The 16,203-nt window shown below is 24.4% G+C and overlaps 3 protein-coding genes across 5 annotated transcripts in view; 2 read left to right on the forward strand and 1 right to left on the reverse strand.

The window, feature by feature from the left end:
* Positions 1-2,493: 2,493 nt before the first annotated feature.
* LOC122508908 lies at positions 2,494-2,959 on the forward strand. The gene is made up of 2 exons (XM_043622574.1): positions 2,494-2,689; positions 2,796-2,959. The coding sequence occupies exons 1-2, from the start codon at positions 2,494-2,496 to the stop codon at positions 2,957-2,959; spliced, it is 360 nt and encodes a 119-aa protein (XP_043478509.1).
* Positions 2,960-6,463: 3,504 nt separating this feature from the next.
* LOC122508824 (glycoprotein-N-acetylgalactosamine 3-beta-galactosyltransferase 1) overlaps positions 6,464-16,203 on the reverse strand; it is a 52,690-nt gene continuing 42,950 nt past the window's right edge. The window contains exons 2-6 of the mRNA XM_043622388.1: positions 10,811-10,937; positions 10,161-10,330; positions 9,763-9,970; positions 9,493-9,631; positions 6,464-7,181 (exon numbers count right to left, since the gene is read on the reverse strand). Of these exons, the coding sequence (XP_043478323.1) occupies positions 6,635-7,181; positions 9,493-9,631; positions 9,763-9,970; positions 10,161-10,330; positions 10,811-10,841 (1,095 nt within the window). The 5' untranslated portion in view covers positions 10,842-10,937 and the 3' untranslated portion in view covers positions 6,464-6,634. The remainder of the gene's footprint in view (positions 7,182-9,492; positions 9,632-9,762; positions 9,971-10,160; positions 10,331-10,810; positions 10,938-16,203) is intronic.
* LOC122508825 lies at positions 12,065-16,113 on the forward strand. Of its 3 annotated transcripts, XM_043622390.1 has the most exons (7): positions 12,065-12,399; positions 12,861-13,033; positions 13,957-14,201; positions 14,273-14,454; positions 14,531-14,684; positions 14,766-14,923; positions 15,772-16,113. In XM_043622390.1, the coding sequence occupies exons 3-7, from the start codon at positions 14,096-14,098 to the stop codon at positions 16,111-16,113; spliced, it is 942 nt and encodes a 313-aa protein (XP_043478325.1). In that variant the 5' UTR covers positions 12,065-12,399; positions 12,861-13,033; positions 13,957-14,095. The 3 variants fall into 3 exon arrangements, with proteins under 3 accessions (XP_043478325.1, XP_043478324.1, XP_043478326.1); XM_043622389.1 differs by having other exon boundaries at positions 12,065-13,033; XM_043622391.1 differs by lacking the exons at positions 12,065-12,399; positions 12,861-13,033 and having other exon boundaries at positions 13,833-14,201; positions 14,306-14,454.

The following is a 16,203-nucleotide window of genomic DNA, read 5'->3' on the forward strand; positions in this document are numbered from 1 at the left end:
TCCAATATGGAGGACGATTTTTGTTAAATCAATCTGATACATTTGGAAATTATTTCTAGGGGGTTGTTTGGGTCGCTGAATACGAATATGTTGTCAGTTTTTAAAAATACAAAATGGCGAATGGCCGATCCAATATAAAGGAGGATTTTTTAAAAAATTAATCGGATACACTTAAAAGTTGTTTCTAGGGGGTTTTTTGAGTCGTTTATTTTTCTTTTTAAAGATATTAAGGTAGAATATATTCAAAAATTTTAATAAACAAATTCGTAAAAAAAACTTTTTAAAAATATTTCTAAATAATTTTTTAAAGACGCAATAGTTTTACAATTACATACCAATTAAGAAATGTTTTTAAAAAGTTAAAATTTGGTAAAATTTTTTTAAAAAATAATTTAAATTTAGTAAAATCTTTAAAAAATAATTAAAATTCATGAAAATAATTGAATTTTGCAACGAATTTTAATAAAATTCCTGAAAATTGAATTTAGACAAAAATTTTAATAAAATTTCTGAAAATAATTGAATTTTGCAAAGAGTTTTATTAAAATTATAGATAAATTAGAATTTTAATAAAATTCCAGAAAAAAATTATTGAATTTTGCAAAAAGAGTTTTATTAAAATTCATGAAAATAATTGAATTTTACAATAAATTTTTATAAAAATTCCTGAAAATTGAATTTAGACAAAAATTTTATTAAAATCCCTAAAAAATGGAATTTAGACATAAATTTTATTAAAATTCATGAAAATAATTGAAATTTGCAACGAATTTTAATAAAATTCCCTAAAATAATTAAATTTTGCAAAAAAATTTATTAAACAAATAAATAATTGAGTTTTTAAAAAATATTATTCAAAAAATAATTAAATTTTTGATGAATTTTAATTATAAATAATTTCTCAAAAATTCTAAAATAGTAAATTTAAAAAAATTTTCAACTACTTTGTCAGAGAATTACTTTTTTCAAAACTATTTTAATATTTTCATTTTTTATCGAATTTACACTTGAAGATTATTCATTAAAATTTAAAAAAATTAAATTATTTCCAAAATTTTCAATAAAAATTCTATAATAGTTAATTGTCAAAAATTGTAATAAAATACTTGAAAAATAGGATTTATTTTCAATTAATTTTGCTAAATTTCAATTATTCAAAATCTTTTTAATTTTATATTTCAAAAATTGAATTAGAAAAAATTTTCAAAAGATTTATCTACAGTTATTTTTTATACTGCGCGTAAAAATTGAAAAAAGTTGCAGCATTTTATACTAAAAATAGTCGAAAAAGTAAAAAAAAAAATTATAATATCCGAAGCCTGTTATGATTTTTGAACATCTAGATATTCAAAAATTAACTTATTTTTAAAGAATCGTCCTTCATACTTGATCGGCCATTTTGTATTTTTATTAACTGCCAATATATTCGTAATCAGTGACCCCAAAACCCACTAGAAACAATAATTTTTAACCCACACAGCACCAAAACTTTCCTGAAAATATATTAAAGATTTACTTGCAAACTTCGAAAAATTTACTTGCAAAGTTTAGTGGAAATTGTGTAAAGATTCAAATGTCCCACTTAAATAAATGTTTATAGTCAAATTTTTCTAAAAATTTAACTTAAAACTTTCCTGAACATTTAAATTAAATTTTCGACTTCTCTCTTATAAGCGAAAATGTAGCTTAAAACTTTCCTGAAAATTTAAATTAAATTTTCGCCTATATACAGTAGGCGAAATTTTTTTTTAAATTTTCAGGAAAGTTGCACGCTAAACATTTATTGAAGTGGGACATTTAAATCTTTACAAAATTTTCACTAATCTTTTCAAGTAAATACTTCGAAGTTTGCAAGTAAATCTTTAATGAATTTTTAGGAAAGTTTCGGTGCTGTGTGGGAAGTAAATCCGATTGATTTAAAAACATTTTTTTTTAATTTTTACAATTTCGTTTTAAAAGAGCTAATATTTTACAAATTTATTACTTTCATACAGGACAACAATTTCCCAAAGTATGAAGCCAATCCCAAGACTTTAAATTTTTGGCTGGGACATTTGAGAAATAATGCCCCATATTGCAAACAATGACAGATCGCCCGCTGTGAAGGGTTTCTTTTGTTTCGTTCTACTGTCATATCATTTTCGCAGGTCATTAATAGTGTCCCCCACTACAATTTATTGTACCAATACAAGGAAACTTCACTTTCAATGAAAATTTTGAATGAAAAACCTTATTCTACTTATAGATTTTGGTCACTTCTACTCTGGCGCTTGAGGGAAAAACAACTTGTTTAAAATTGTTGAGTGAAATTGTTCGTAGTGTTCCAAAGAGATTGTTTGGTTGCATGTAGTGGATATAGTTATAATAATGCCGAGAAAAAAATTCTGTTGCAATCCCTTCAATTTAACACAACATAAATTTTATTTAAAAAATGTTTCCAAGACGTATCCATCATTGAAGGAAAAGCTTCCAGGCTTAGGCGAATATATTTGCATGTCCTGCAAGTTATTGTTGTCGAAAGGAAAGAAACCATCGGGAAATTCATTCGTGAGTAATGAAACAGTTGACGATAATTTAATTTTTAATCAAAATAATAATGTTATTCCGATTGAGCATTTTCCCGAAACTGATACTAGATCATCACTTTTAACAAGTACAGTGGATCATCAAGAATTTGTAGGTGATATTGGTAAAGAAATTATGTTTTTAATTAAACTTCAATTTAATTCTACTTTAAATTTTAGGGAAAAAATTATATTTTCTGTAACAACTTATGAGAAAATTTGCAATTCTAGGATTTGTGACAAACTCACCAATGATTGTCACTTATTTAACGAAATGCAATTTTTGTCCTGGCGTTGATGAAATTGGTATTGAAATAGAGGAAGCTCTCATTCAGAATAACATTGTTAACAATACTTACCAACAAAATGGTCTGATACTGACCGATCTACTTTAGAAACAATCGCGCAGGAAGCAAAAACATTCATTCAAACCATAAGAATCAACGCAGACGTTCTTTTGGTCCACAACTTCACAGCAGAACATCAAAATAGGTACTTTCTTAAAAAATCTTAAATCTAACTTAAAACACGGCGAATTGATTGTAATCGGAAATTATTCTGAAAACTTTTCATTTTTAATTCAAAATGCAGTATAATGTTACCGTTGGAATAGCAATCAAATAACGATATGTTCATCGTTTTATAATTTATAATTGAGTATAAGTGATGATAATAATAATAATAATAATTAAAAATACTTCCTCTATGAGGAAGTAATTTGAAAGTTTTGTCACAATTTCAGAGAGCAGTGAGCACGATAGAAAAAAACAAATTAGTTTTTGAGGGATAGAGATTTAAATTAACCACTTTTCCTGTTAATGTCATTCTGAAACTTTTTATGTGTTTACAAGGCTCGAACATAGTAAAAAAAATACTGGAAGACATGCTTTCATCACAATTGTCAACATGATAAACTTAAATTGTCACTTTTGCTACCTAACCTGACATCGAAATATATTAATCTCCTATATTAACAAATAATAACTATTTAACAACAATTTTCTATTTTTTTGAGTGGAAAATAAGTTTTTTTACAATGTGTAAGTGGAAATATTATTTTCGAAGTAAATTGTAGTGTTTTATTAGAGGTGGTTCAATGTAGACACACATCTTCAAAATAAGAAAAGTGTAGCTGGTTAGAAAAAATATAAATTTCATTATTTAATCATCATAATTTGTCTTTGTAACGTGTGTATTAACTAAAGGAGTACTTCAGTTTTATTTTCATACAAAAACCTGATCAAAATTAAAAATTTAATTAGTTCTTGGACTTTATAAAAAACCTGGTTCAATGTAGCCTACTCTCCCCTATTTCTATAATAGGTACAATTTTAATCGAATTCCTCGAAAAATGTAATTATTAAAAATTTTAATTAAATTCGTCAAAAGAATTCAATTATTTAGAAATTTGTTGATAAAATTCTTTATGGGGATTGAATTTTAAGAAACATTCAATAATTATTCAATAAATAATTTTTTTTTGTATATAAATATAATTGAAATTTTCGTACAATTTTCTAATAAAAATTGATTTAAAAATGAATTTCAATATAAATTTTAGATAATAATTGAATATTAAAAGCAATGTAGCATGAATTTTTAGAAATAATTGAATTTTGAAATTAATTTTTTGAAAAAGTTCAATTCAAAGTTTTTATATTTCTAACTTATATTTAATTGAAGAAAATTTCCGAATAATTAAAATTTTGTAAAATTGAATTATAAACGATTCAATTTGAAAATTTTTAAAGAACTTTTTCAAAAATTATTAATAATAATAGATTTAAAGAAGAATTTTAGTTAAAAACACTAAAAAAAATTAAATTTTGGAGAATTTATAACAAATTTTTTTAAATTTTCGTCAAAGTTTCAATTATCTTTATAAATAATTAAATTCAATTATTTAAAAAAAATTTAATAATATCTACGCAATTCTTTAATTATTTTCGTAAAATAATAAAAATTTCACACGAATTCAATTATTTTCACAAATAATAAAACTCATTGTAGAATTTAAATTATTTTTAATACAATTTTTATCAAACTCCTCGAAAAATGTAATTCTTCCTAAAAATTTTATTAAAAATCGTCAAAAGAATTCAATTATTTAAAAATTATTTGATAAAATTAGCTTTATGAGAATTCAATAATTTTAAGGACCATGCAATTATTCAATAATTTTTTTTTGTATTGAAATAATTGAATTCTAGTAGAAGTTTCTAATAAAAATTGATTTCAGTTCAAATTTTAGATCATAATTGAATATTAAAAGCATTATATCAGGAATTATTATAAATAATTGAATTTTGAAAAGGTTTTAAATTAAAATCTTTGAAAATCTGAATTTTTCATATTTTGAACTAACAATTCTGCGGAATTAAAGTTTTTGAGAAAGTTTAATTGCAGATTTTTATTTAAAATTATTTATAGTTTTTATTTTCTAATATATATTTAACTAAAAAATTTTGCGAATAATTGAAATTTTGTAAAATTGAATTATAAACAAATGAATTTAAAAATTCTTAAAGAACTTTTTCAAAAATTATTAAAAATAATGCATCTATTGAAGAATTGTAGTTAAAAACACGAAAAAAAAATTTAATTTTGTAAAAGTTACAAATTATTGCAGGAATTCAATTATTTTCAAGAATAATAATATTATTCGCAAAAATTAAATATTATTCAAAAATAATCAAATTCTTCTTAGGGATTCAATTATTTTTACAAATAATAAATTTTAATACAATTTTTATCAAATTTTTCAAAAAATGTAATTATTCTTAAAAATTGTATTAAAATTCGTAGAAAGAATTCAATTGTTTAAAAATTTATTGATAAAATTCATTATGAGAATTCAATTTTAAGAAACATGCAATTATTCAATAAATTGTCTTCTTTGTATTGAAATAATTGAATTCTCGTAGAATTTTCTAATAAAAATTAATTTAAAAATGAATTTCAATTAAAATTTTAGATAATAATTGAATATTGAAAGCATTAGTGTGAATTTTTAGAAATAATTGAATTTAGAAATTAATTTTTTTGAAAATGTTTAATTGAATTTTTTTTATATTAGTCTAAGTTTTAATTTTCTAATTTTATATATTTAACTGAAGAATTTACGAATAATTGAAATTTCGTAAAATTGAATATTGTAAACAAATGAATTTGAAAATTGTCAAATAACTTTCTCGAAAACTATTAAAAATAATCCGTTTAAAGAAGAATTTTAGTGAAAAATTCTTGAAAATAATAATTGAATTGATAATGATTTTATCACTCGTTAATTATTAATTATTATAAAACATGAAGAAATCGATCACTCCGAGTCGAAGACTCAGAGTTATCGATATCTTCATGTTTTATAGTTATGAAAAATCTAATTTATAGTTTTAAGTAAAATGTTCTATTATTTGACTCGGACTGGTTACATTTTTGTCAGTAATTGGTCCGTAATTTTTCATTTTTGATCCTTAAAGTCCGTATTTTTAAATACTTTCACTGGTTCGGGACCTGTGTTTACGACTTGTTGGAAAAAACAGTGAATTTAAATAAATCTCCCATACTTGAGCCTGTTTTTTAAAAATCAATTTTAATAATTGTAATAATTTTACAGAAAAATTATAATCTTCTTTTATCATAACATTTTCCATTAATTGAGGTAACTTTAAACATAATAAATAATTACTATGTCTTATCATCTAAAATTGTATCAGAATATAGTCTGACTTTTTAGATACCATAAAAAATAATATTACAAGTTTTTGGTATGTATAAATTTACATAAAAGCTTTTAAAACATTTACTTATTTACAGTACGTGTAGATTAAAAATTTATTTTATAAATTAGTATCTGACTAGCATTTTTGCATCACTTCAGTCTGCTGTTACAGATACTCTTAATGTATTGCGCAAACTTATTGAATAGCATATATGATGCTATTAATTTCCATTAATGAAAGTTAAAAATCGTCTTATAAAAATGGAATTAATAACAAGGAATGATTATCATTATTATATTACATTAAAGTTTGCACTTGACAATAAAAAATAAGTTGACTTAGCCGAGACTAGTTATTATTACTCAAAGAAATCGATTTATTTGTTGCTATTTCATCTACACTATGCGTGATTCCGTACGGTCTCAAATGATAAATTAAATATTCGAGAACGTACATCATATTCGGCGACACATAGTGAAAAGATATGGCACTGTCAGAACAACAATTTAAACCATCCTTAGTATCGTAGTAAATATAATTCCAATACCAAAAGTTAACGTCCCGTTGTTTTGATATTAAGTGTTGTTCCGGTACAAACGGGAAAAATCTTCCACGACCCAGTGGATCACGCGAATCCATTGCAAGTACATTCACGTTCTCTAAACATTTGCCCATTTCTACATCTTCAGCTCCACCATGATCCTGTCGACATTTTGTTTTGTCCGGTAATCCTTCCTCAATAAATTTCCTAAGAGCTTCTCTACTAAGTACATATCCCGCGCCACCACTCATATATCCTTGTTTCACGTATGGCTTAAATCTACATCCAAAGTACAACGGAGACGCTGGACTGTATGAAGATAACATGTATCGTAAATTTTCTAATATTACATATCTGAAACAATAAACACAAGTTAGATATCTGCAGCAAAAATATTTTTTAAATTTTATATTTAAGCTATACAAAATGATCCCAATTTTTTACTTCATTAGAATTACTTGTAAATTAATTTTTTATTTAGGAAAAAGTTCACATCAAAATTCTGACAAATATAAAAATTGCCAGAATGCTCATTTCAAATTCCCTGATTTTTCCAGGTTTTCCAGATTAAAAACGAAATTTTTCCAGGTTTTTAAAACTACATTTATATTTTACCAAATTAAATAACTCTGATTTAAAGACAAAACTTTAACTTTTTCCCTGTCTCTAAAGAATATTCTCATTCACTCGGAAAATGATTAGATACAAAAAAATGTTGTATTACATTTATTTACAAATTTCTTCAAAATTAAAATTATTCGAAAACATCAAAAACTTCATTTTTAAATAAATATTTTTCATTATTTTTTCAATTTCAATAAGATCACTTCGAGTCTTCGACTCGGAGTGATCGCTTTCTTCATGTTTTATAATAATTAGAACATGGCAAAATAATTATTTTATATTATAAGATTACTGTTACTGTAACTTCTTCAAAAATGATTTTCAGCATTTCGATTCAATTATTCATTTCTAAAATTTTTAACTACAATTCTTCTCTAAATCAATTTTTTAAAAATAATTTTTAAAGTTCTTTGATCATTTTCAAATCCTTTTGTTTAGAATTCAATTTTACGAAATTTCGATTATTCTGAAATTCTTCAATAAAATATATATCGGAAAAGAAAAACTTCAAATAATTAAAAAAATTTAATTAAACTTTTTCAAAAAATTAATTCTACATAATTGTTAATTAAAAGTGTGAAAAACTCAGAATTTCAAAGTTTTTAATTTGAAACCTTATTAAAATTTAATTATTTTTAAAAATTCACGATATAATGCTCTCGATATTCAATTCTAATCTAAAATTTTAACTGCAATTCATTTTTAAATCAATATATTTAATACAAAAATCTATGAGAATTCAATAATTTAAATACAAAAATAAATACTTTATTAAATAATTGAATGTTTCTTAAAATTGAATTATTATAAAGAATTTTATAAACAAATTTTTAAATATTTGAATTATCTTGACAAGGTTTAATAAAATTTTTATGAATAATTTAATTTTTTAAGAAATTTGATTAAAATTGTATTAAAAATAATTTAACTTCACCAAAAAATTTTATAAGTGTTTTTGAATATAATTCAATGCCTGTGAAATTTTAATTATTATTTATGAAAATAATTAAATGTTTGTGTAGAATTTTGTTAAAAATTTTTTTGTTTATAATTGAATTCTTTTGGGAAAATTTTTGAAAATAATTGAATTTTGGACAAGAATTATATTATTTATAAAGATAATTGAAATTTTGATGAGAATTTTTGTAAATTTTTGAACATAATTGAATTTTTGCGAAAAATTATATTACATTTTGAAAATAATTGAATTTTTGAGACGAATTTTATTCAAATTTCTTTTTAAATAATTGAATTCTTTTGTGAAATTTTAATGAAATAGTAGATATTAAAAATAATAGAATTTTGACAAATTTTTTAAATTGATTAAATTTCTACGAAGAATCTTATTAAAATTATTTATTTTGAAAAAAATTAAATTGTTACAAAGAATTTTATTAAATTTTTTAAAAATAATAATTGAATTTTGGAGGAGAATTTTTGTTATTCATAAAGATAATTGAAATTTTGATAAGAATTTTTTAAATTTTTGAATATAATTGAATTTTTGCGAAGAATTATATTACTTTTCAAAATAGTTGAATTTTATTGGGAAATTTTAGTGATATAGTATAGATAATGAAAATAATTATAATTGCTTTAAAATTCAATTTCTTTTAGTGTTCTTAACTAAAATTCTTCTGTAACTCCATTTTTTTAAATAATCAATTAAATACATATTAAAAAATTTAACTAATTTCAGAAGAATTGGAATAATTAAAAATTCTCAAAAATCTACGTTTTTTGAGATTTCTAATTAAATTAATTGAAAATTGAAATTTTACAAAATTTCAAACTAAAACCTTTTGAAGTTCATCTACTTATGAAAATTGTAAACGCAACTCTTTTAAAATTGAATTAATTATGAAATATTTAAGTAAAATTAGATTTCAAGAATAAGCACAATAACTTTAGAAAACAACAATTTTTCAGGATTTCCATCAAAATTCCCTAACTTTTCCAGGTTTTTTCAAGGTTTATAAAATTCTCTGACATTTCCCAATAGTGCTCTAGAATTTGTATAAAGAATTTAAAAAGTACTCACGTGTCATCATCAGCCTTGATAAACCAATCAACTTTATCTTTATAATTTTCATACGCATACTTAAATGCTTCTTTTGTTTTTCCCCAAAGATTATTCCTTCCTTCTTTTACAGGTAAAGCTATTGCAGGTAAACTGTCATCTAAAAATGATTAACATTCAAATTTTTATTTATCAATAATAAGATTGATGATCATTTAGATTGCAAACTTATTATTAAGTTGAGAAAAAAGTTTCTGACAATGGTATTTTTAAGTCTCAAGATTTTTTCACCTTTTTCGGAACTCATAAAGAGTAGGACATTACATCGCTTTCCCCAAGTTGCTTTCACGTGTTTAGCTTTTTTCTGATGATTATTTGGTCCAGTCATTACCCAGCAGAGTACACGAACTTTCTTTTTTAATTCTTGTGCTACCTTATCTTCATTTTTGTGGAAAATTTCATCTTTTTCATGAAATTTAATATCTCCATCTGGTTCAAACTAATAAAATATTACAGGTTACATGAGTTTTGTGTTGATAACATACACAGAACTTAGCAACATAGGTTGCGACAATTAATAGATATAAAGATTTGTTTCAAAGATTAAATGAAAATTTAGTCTCTTCCCTACACAGTTTGATTAAAAAAAGAAGAATATAATTAATAATTAATTAATTATGAAAATTTACTCGTAAATCAGCATCTGGAAACTGGTGTCCATTACCGGGTGCAGCACTATGAGGCAACCAATTAAATATGTGTGATACATCTTTAGTAGCTGTGATAAGAAGACATGCTGATAAAAAACCAAAAATTGTTCCTACGATGAGTGTTAAGATAAAACGCTTTCCACCTCTACCTATGTAAACAAGTTTTTTCAAATTAATAAATAAAAGTGATTATAGTATAAATATTTATATGTAAGTTCCTTAACATATTTTAATCTTTTCCTGACAAAATCCTAGTTCGAATTAATCCATATTTTAAGAGAAAAGCAATCAAGTCTACATTACACGAGAACAGTAACATTTAATTATTTAAAACCTATTGAGATACTATTGAATAAAAAAAACTACTTTCCAAAGTATTATTTAAACAAAAAAAATTAAAGTTCAACAGAACATATTTAACTTAACTCGCTTTAATAACCATATCTTTGGGACTATGGGGCCGTTCAAAAAATACGTAACGCTATTTTTCGGAAATTTAGACCCCCCCTCCCCCCATGTAACGCAATGTTGTATACATTAGCGTCATTTTTTCTGCTGACCGTAACAAACAGCTTGACCTCCCCTCCCCCCTAAAGCGTTACGTATTTTTTGAACGGCCCCTATCTTACCATTAATGCCTGGAACCCTCTGCTGAACCATGTTGAAGTAAACAATTGTTTACTGAAGTTGCTTATTAAGGTTCTAAAGAACTAATCTAAAACTCCTTGAAGTGGTTTTATCATGTTGCCTCCTCACCTAAAATAAATTAATTACTTATTAGAATAAATAAACAGTTATTTACTATAAGATATTTTATTATACATATAACTAACATGAGGCATTATTTCTGAGCTGCCACAACTTTTTTTTGCAAAATTTCGGATCGCTTTCATACTTTTAGAACTTATTCCTCTATATAATAGTACATAGTTTATTTTGCAAATATTCGATTTTAACAACACCGCTTCTTTAATTATAATTAATTTAACTCCTAGTATACATAGTGTTAAATTTTCAACCCTGATGCCTGCACCCGAAAAAATTTCTACGGTATTATTAACTATGAACCTATACTTAATCTTAACCTGTAAAATTAAAAAGGATTCCTAATCATTTCAACTATGATTCCTAGATTAATTCAACAAATCAAAGTTTAGTATGCATAACATATAGTTATGCATATGGTTAATTTTATAAACTATAAACTTTGCAAGTACATAAATGGATTTTTTAATTGGATGTAAACTTTATTTTTTATAAAAAATTTACTGTTTATTTTTTGGCGAAAAATCGATTAATTTACTCAAAGAGTTCGTCACAAATAATAACTTTTAGCACTATGAGAAAAATATTTTTTAGTTTCTTATTTCTTCAAAATATAGTTTATGATAAAACAATAGTTTCATTTTTTTATCAGTTAGGTACATGACAAATGAACAAAACAATAATTTCATTTTTTTTATGAGTTAGGTACATGAAAAATGAACAAAACAAATAGAAAATAGGTTACAAGTTACTATAGAATTAAATAACATTTCTGGGTGCTTAATCAAGAAAATACATGTAATAGGTAGGTATCACTTGTAGGAATAGATTAAATAAATGTGTACTTTTAGGTTTTTCAATGCCTACAGTTATTATTATAGTTTCAGAATTTAGCTTATACACTAAGGTGCTCTCTTTGCCGGATGTAACGTAATCTTTCAAAATTATCTTTCAAAGCAAAAGATAATAACTGTTTATCAAAAATAGTTAAGTAGAGAAACATGAGATAAGAAAAGATTTTTAATTTAGTTACATGAACAATTTTACAAAAAAATATTTTTTTTACTATTTTTAAAAAATTCCAAAATGTCAAAAAACAGTCCCAAAAACCCCTTTTTTTTAAATCGTCGCCATTTTGTAAAAAAAAGATTTTTTTTCCAAGGCACCGACCATAGCGAAGCCTTTAATAATCAAGAATTCCTTTAGGTTATTTGTTTTAGAGCATTACAAAAGTCTCCACACTGTCAACCAGTTCGCACTTTCTTTTTTTCAGTCCCCACTTCACCAGTTTATAACTTATAAATTTTTTGATTTTTTTTTCTAATTTTTTCCTGTGTTCTATAAACATTAATGAACAACTTGCAAAAAAATAAATACTAAAAATGTTAAACTTCCTTTTTTATCCTACTCGGAAAAACGCCTTAAATTGAGGCATCTACACCCAGAGAAAAATGTTATTTAAACTAAATATATTTTATTTCAGTTAAATAAACTTATATTTGTCTCAAAACCAACTCAACATATTTTTTAGTAATATAATAAAAAAAAATTTTTTCTTTTAAACGAAAGTTATTATTTACTTAGAAATGGCCCAAAAGTTCACTTTTCTCGATTCTCTATACACATGAATCATAAAGTTTAACATGGTTTATTTTACACAAAGCCTACACTGAGAAAAATAAACATAACTGAGTGCTGTCCGGACAGGACTGGTCCCTGTCCAAAATTTTTTTTTCATTTAGACAGTACTCTTTGCTTTCTGGACAGGAATGATTCCTGTCCAGAATGGACTGAGTAATGTCTTAGACATTAATGAAGAAGACAGATGTGAACGATGTCTGGACAGGAACCACTCCTGTCCAGACATTAATGACAACTCGCCGCGTTTAAATAAATCTGTATACTTATTTGTAGTGTTCGAAAAAATCCAACCTTAAATAATCTCTGATTTTATTCTATACAAAAAAAACTTTATAACTTCTATGAATATCACCTTATAATAATTAAAAAAATGAATGCTGAAATTTCGCAATAGTTTTCAAAGGTTATTATGACAGTTGTTTAAAGTGTAAATATGGAGTCCCAGGGTAAGTTATACGTTTTTATTAATCTTTAAATTTTCTTTAAAAATAAATTATTTTATTCTTATTATTCATTTCTAATCGTTCTATAGAAATTGTATTCTCTTTTGAAAATTCGCTTCATAATTCCATCGCTAGTGCTACGAATTCCACACTTTGTGACATCCTCTGTACAAAATGTCAAGAAACTGTTCTTCCTGGAGAGAACAGTGCTTTAATTGGGAGGGAGAATCTCAAAAACTTCCTGTCAAAATCATTCGATGGAAAAAGAATTCTTAGCCACTTCGAAAAAAATGAAAACCTTTCAGAAAATGCTTTAGCCTCTCTAACTCATTTGATTATAAATCGGGAATGTAACCTCATTTTTCAAGAAAAAAATATAAGTTTACAAAATCCATTGAAAAGCTTTGAGTAAGCTCTTTACAATAACCATATGTATAAGAATTTTTGCGAGAAATTATTTGCTCTATAACTGAATCGTTTTTAATTACATTTTTAATTTTTTATAATTTTTCTCTAAATTTTAAACTGCAAAATGCATATTAATAATACATTCTATAATTTTAATCGAGGAACTTGTCACACTTTCTTGAAAATGGAATTATAAAAAAATTTTAAATACTAAATAAAAATAAAAATAAATAAAAATAAAAATAAAAATAAAAATAAAAATAAAAATAAAAATAAAAATAAAAATAAATAAATAAATAAATAAATAAATACATAAATAAATAAATAAATAAATAAATAAATAAATAAATAAATAAATAAATAAAAATAAATAATAATAATAAATAAATACAAATGCAAAATGGAAAAATATAACAAATTTATATCAAAATAAAAAATAGAAACAAGATTAAAAAAAATTTTATTAGGAATTATAATTCATTCAAAACTTAAAAAATTAACAATTTATCCATTTATAGAATTTCTTCTGAGATTTTGACTCAACTGTCGGTGGAATGTGCGACCATTTTCAAGCAGGTCCCAGGAGTATTTTACACAGCAACGAAGACAGTCAAAATTGGTGGTGTATCAAAAAAAATTCGAGCTTCTGGACGATTCATGAATCGCATAAATTATTTGAGAACTCTTCTCGCTGAAGATGGCTTATTAGTAAAAGCAACCTTAGAAGAAGTTAATGTCGATGTTGATGCTGATAAACAACCTGGTATTTTCACGATTATATATGTGTATAAATATAAATTTTGCATCCATAATATTATACAATATATTTAACAGATACAGTTGATGAATTACTGCAACTGATTAAAGCACCTTGTGAAAATGGACTTGATTGGGATGTACTCAAAAATGCTTGGCAGAAAACATTTTTTGCACGTCGTGAGATGTCAAAACAAAGTTTAAACGGAGCATTATGGCAGTGGGAAAAGTTGCCTTGTCTTGCAAAACATCGTGATTTGGTAAATTTATATTTATCTTTGGTATGGGTATAGTTTTTACAATTTTAAATGGACATAAAGGTATGCTTTTATATAGATACTGTTGGACTTCGAAAAATACTACGAAACTTCAATAAGCATTGTAGAAACTTGGACACAATTTCGAGACGCTTTAGTCAAATTCATTAGTTCACGACGTCTTGATGATGAATTACAAGAGCTGTTCAATAATATTGAATCGTTAACTGATGGTATATTATTTACATCGAAGAATTCAGTCGTTTATATTTAATTCATAATAATAATATCTATTACTGAAATTTGATTTTTAGATCAGAAAGACACAGTTCTGATAACCATTTTTCCGACAGCAATCGTTGCCCTATTAAAGCCAAATTCAAACAGAAAACCAAAGCGATTGAAACTTGACACAGACGAAGAAAAAAAGATCAAACTTGCTGATCGAGAAACGTTCATCTCAAATGTAGCGGTATGGTATATACTGCTTTCACTGTCCAAAATGTCCAATATACAGGGTATCTACTATTTTCGTTTAACAAAATTCTCGGCTCTGTTCTAATTTTTCCCGGCTTTTTTCTCATCAAATTTAAATTTATTTGATTCCGAACATAAATAAATCTCTTTAAAAGAATTAAATTATTTTTAATAGAAAGTAAAGAAATTTCAATTATTTCAAAAGTTTTCAATTATTTGTTTATAAAATTTAAATTATCTTGAAATAAAAGAATTTTAAAATTTCAAAAATCTTATTTTTCAGATTTTTCAAAAAAACATTGCGAAAATTCAATTTTATTAAAAAATTTTAATTATTAATCTTCACACTAAAAAACAAATACATTAGAATGTAACTCTTTATAAAATTCAATTATTAAATTAAAATACTTTGAAAATTCGATTTGTTAAAAAGTTTTTAATGAAATTCTTTAACAAATTTAATTATTTTTAGTTGAATTTCCCAAAATTTCTATTAATTCGATATTTTTTTGAATTTATTACATACTATATATTTGAATCAGTGACTGATTTTTTACTGTCAAATTAATTATTTATAAATACAAATTGAAATAAAAAGCGATTTTTTATAAACAAATTAAAATTATAATTTTTTTTAATTTGGTGAAAAAATTCCCGGTTTTGAACACAATTTCTGGCTTATTCCCGATCAAATTCATTTTCCTGTTTTCCCGGTTAGTAGACACCCTGAATATAATATTTTCTTTGAGTATTCTTTACACAATGTTTAAGCAATCCTTAAAAGTTTCGTTTTTATAATGTTTAATATATATACACAACTCATAAGGCATTTAATTCCATTAGGTTGATGAAGACGTAGATTCATTCGTGGAAAGGAAATTACAACAAACCCCCCAAGAACAAGGACCTTATGTCGTCATCACTGGCAATCTCAAAGATCCAAAAACAATATACTTAATCGTCAGAACTGTGAAATACGATTGTAAATCTATACCTGAAGCTTTCGATTTGGCTGTAAAAATTTATTTGGCATACCGGATTCCGTATCCAACCAAAAGTTCTCACGCATGGGTTCTTGTGCAGAAAATTATTTTGCGAATCAATAAGCCCGACGATAAGTTGCTTCAAGTAACTAAAAAAGCATTGTCTTTCTTCGTGAATGAACTGAAACTTCCCGGCGAGTAAAAAATCAACGAGTAGTTCTCACTTCGTAGTTTATTTGTTTGATCGTTATCGTATTTTATTAGTTGTTTACTTGTTTCAACTTTTGATTTT

The sequence above is a fragment of the Leptopilina heterotoma genome, unplaced genomic scaffold (genome assembly GCF_015476425.1).
Source record: "Leptopilina heterotoma isolate Lh14 unplaced genomic scaffold, ASM1547642v1 Lhet_58, whole genome shotgun sequence".
NCBI classification, from domain to species: Eukaryota; Metazoa; Arthropoda; class Insecta; order Hymenoptera; family Figitidae; genus Leptopilina; species Leptopilina heterotoma.

Excerpts from the sequence above, each read along its gene's own strand:
- LOC122508825 (XM_043622389.1), top strand. The coding sequence starts at position 14,096 with ATGAATCGCATAAATTATTTGAGAACTCTTCTCGCTGAAGATGGCTTA. Across the intron at positions 14,202-14,272 it reads TGATGCTGATAAACAACCTG|ATACAGTTGATGAATTACTG; the intron begins GTATTTTCACGA and ends TATATTTAACAG. Across the intron at positions 14,685-14,765 it reads TATTGAATCGTTAACTGATG|ATCAGAAAGACACAGTTCTG; the intron begins GTATATTATTTA and ends TTTGATTTTTAG.
- LOC122508908 (XM_043622574.1), top strand. The coding sequence starts at position 2,494 with ATGTCCTGCAAGTTATTGTTGTCGAAAGGAAAGAAACCATCGGGAAAT. Across the intron at positions 2,690-2,795 it reads AGAATTTGTAGGTGATATTG|GATTTGTGACAAACTCACCA; the intron begins GTAAAGAAATTA and ends TTGCAATTCTAG.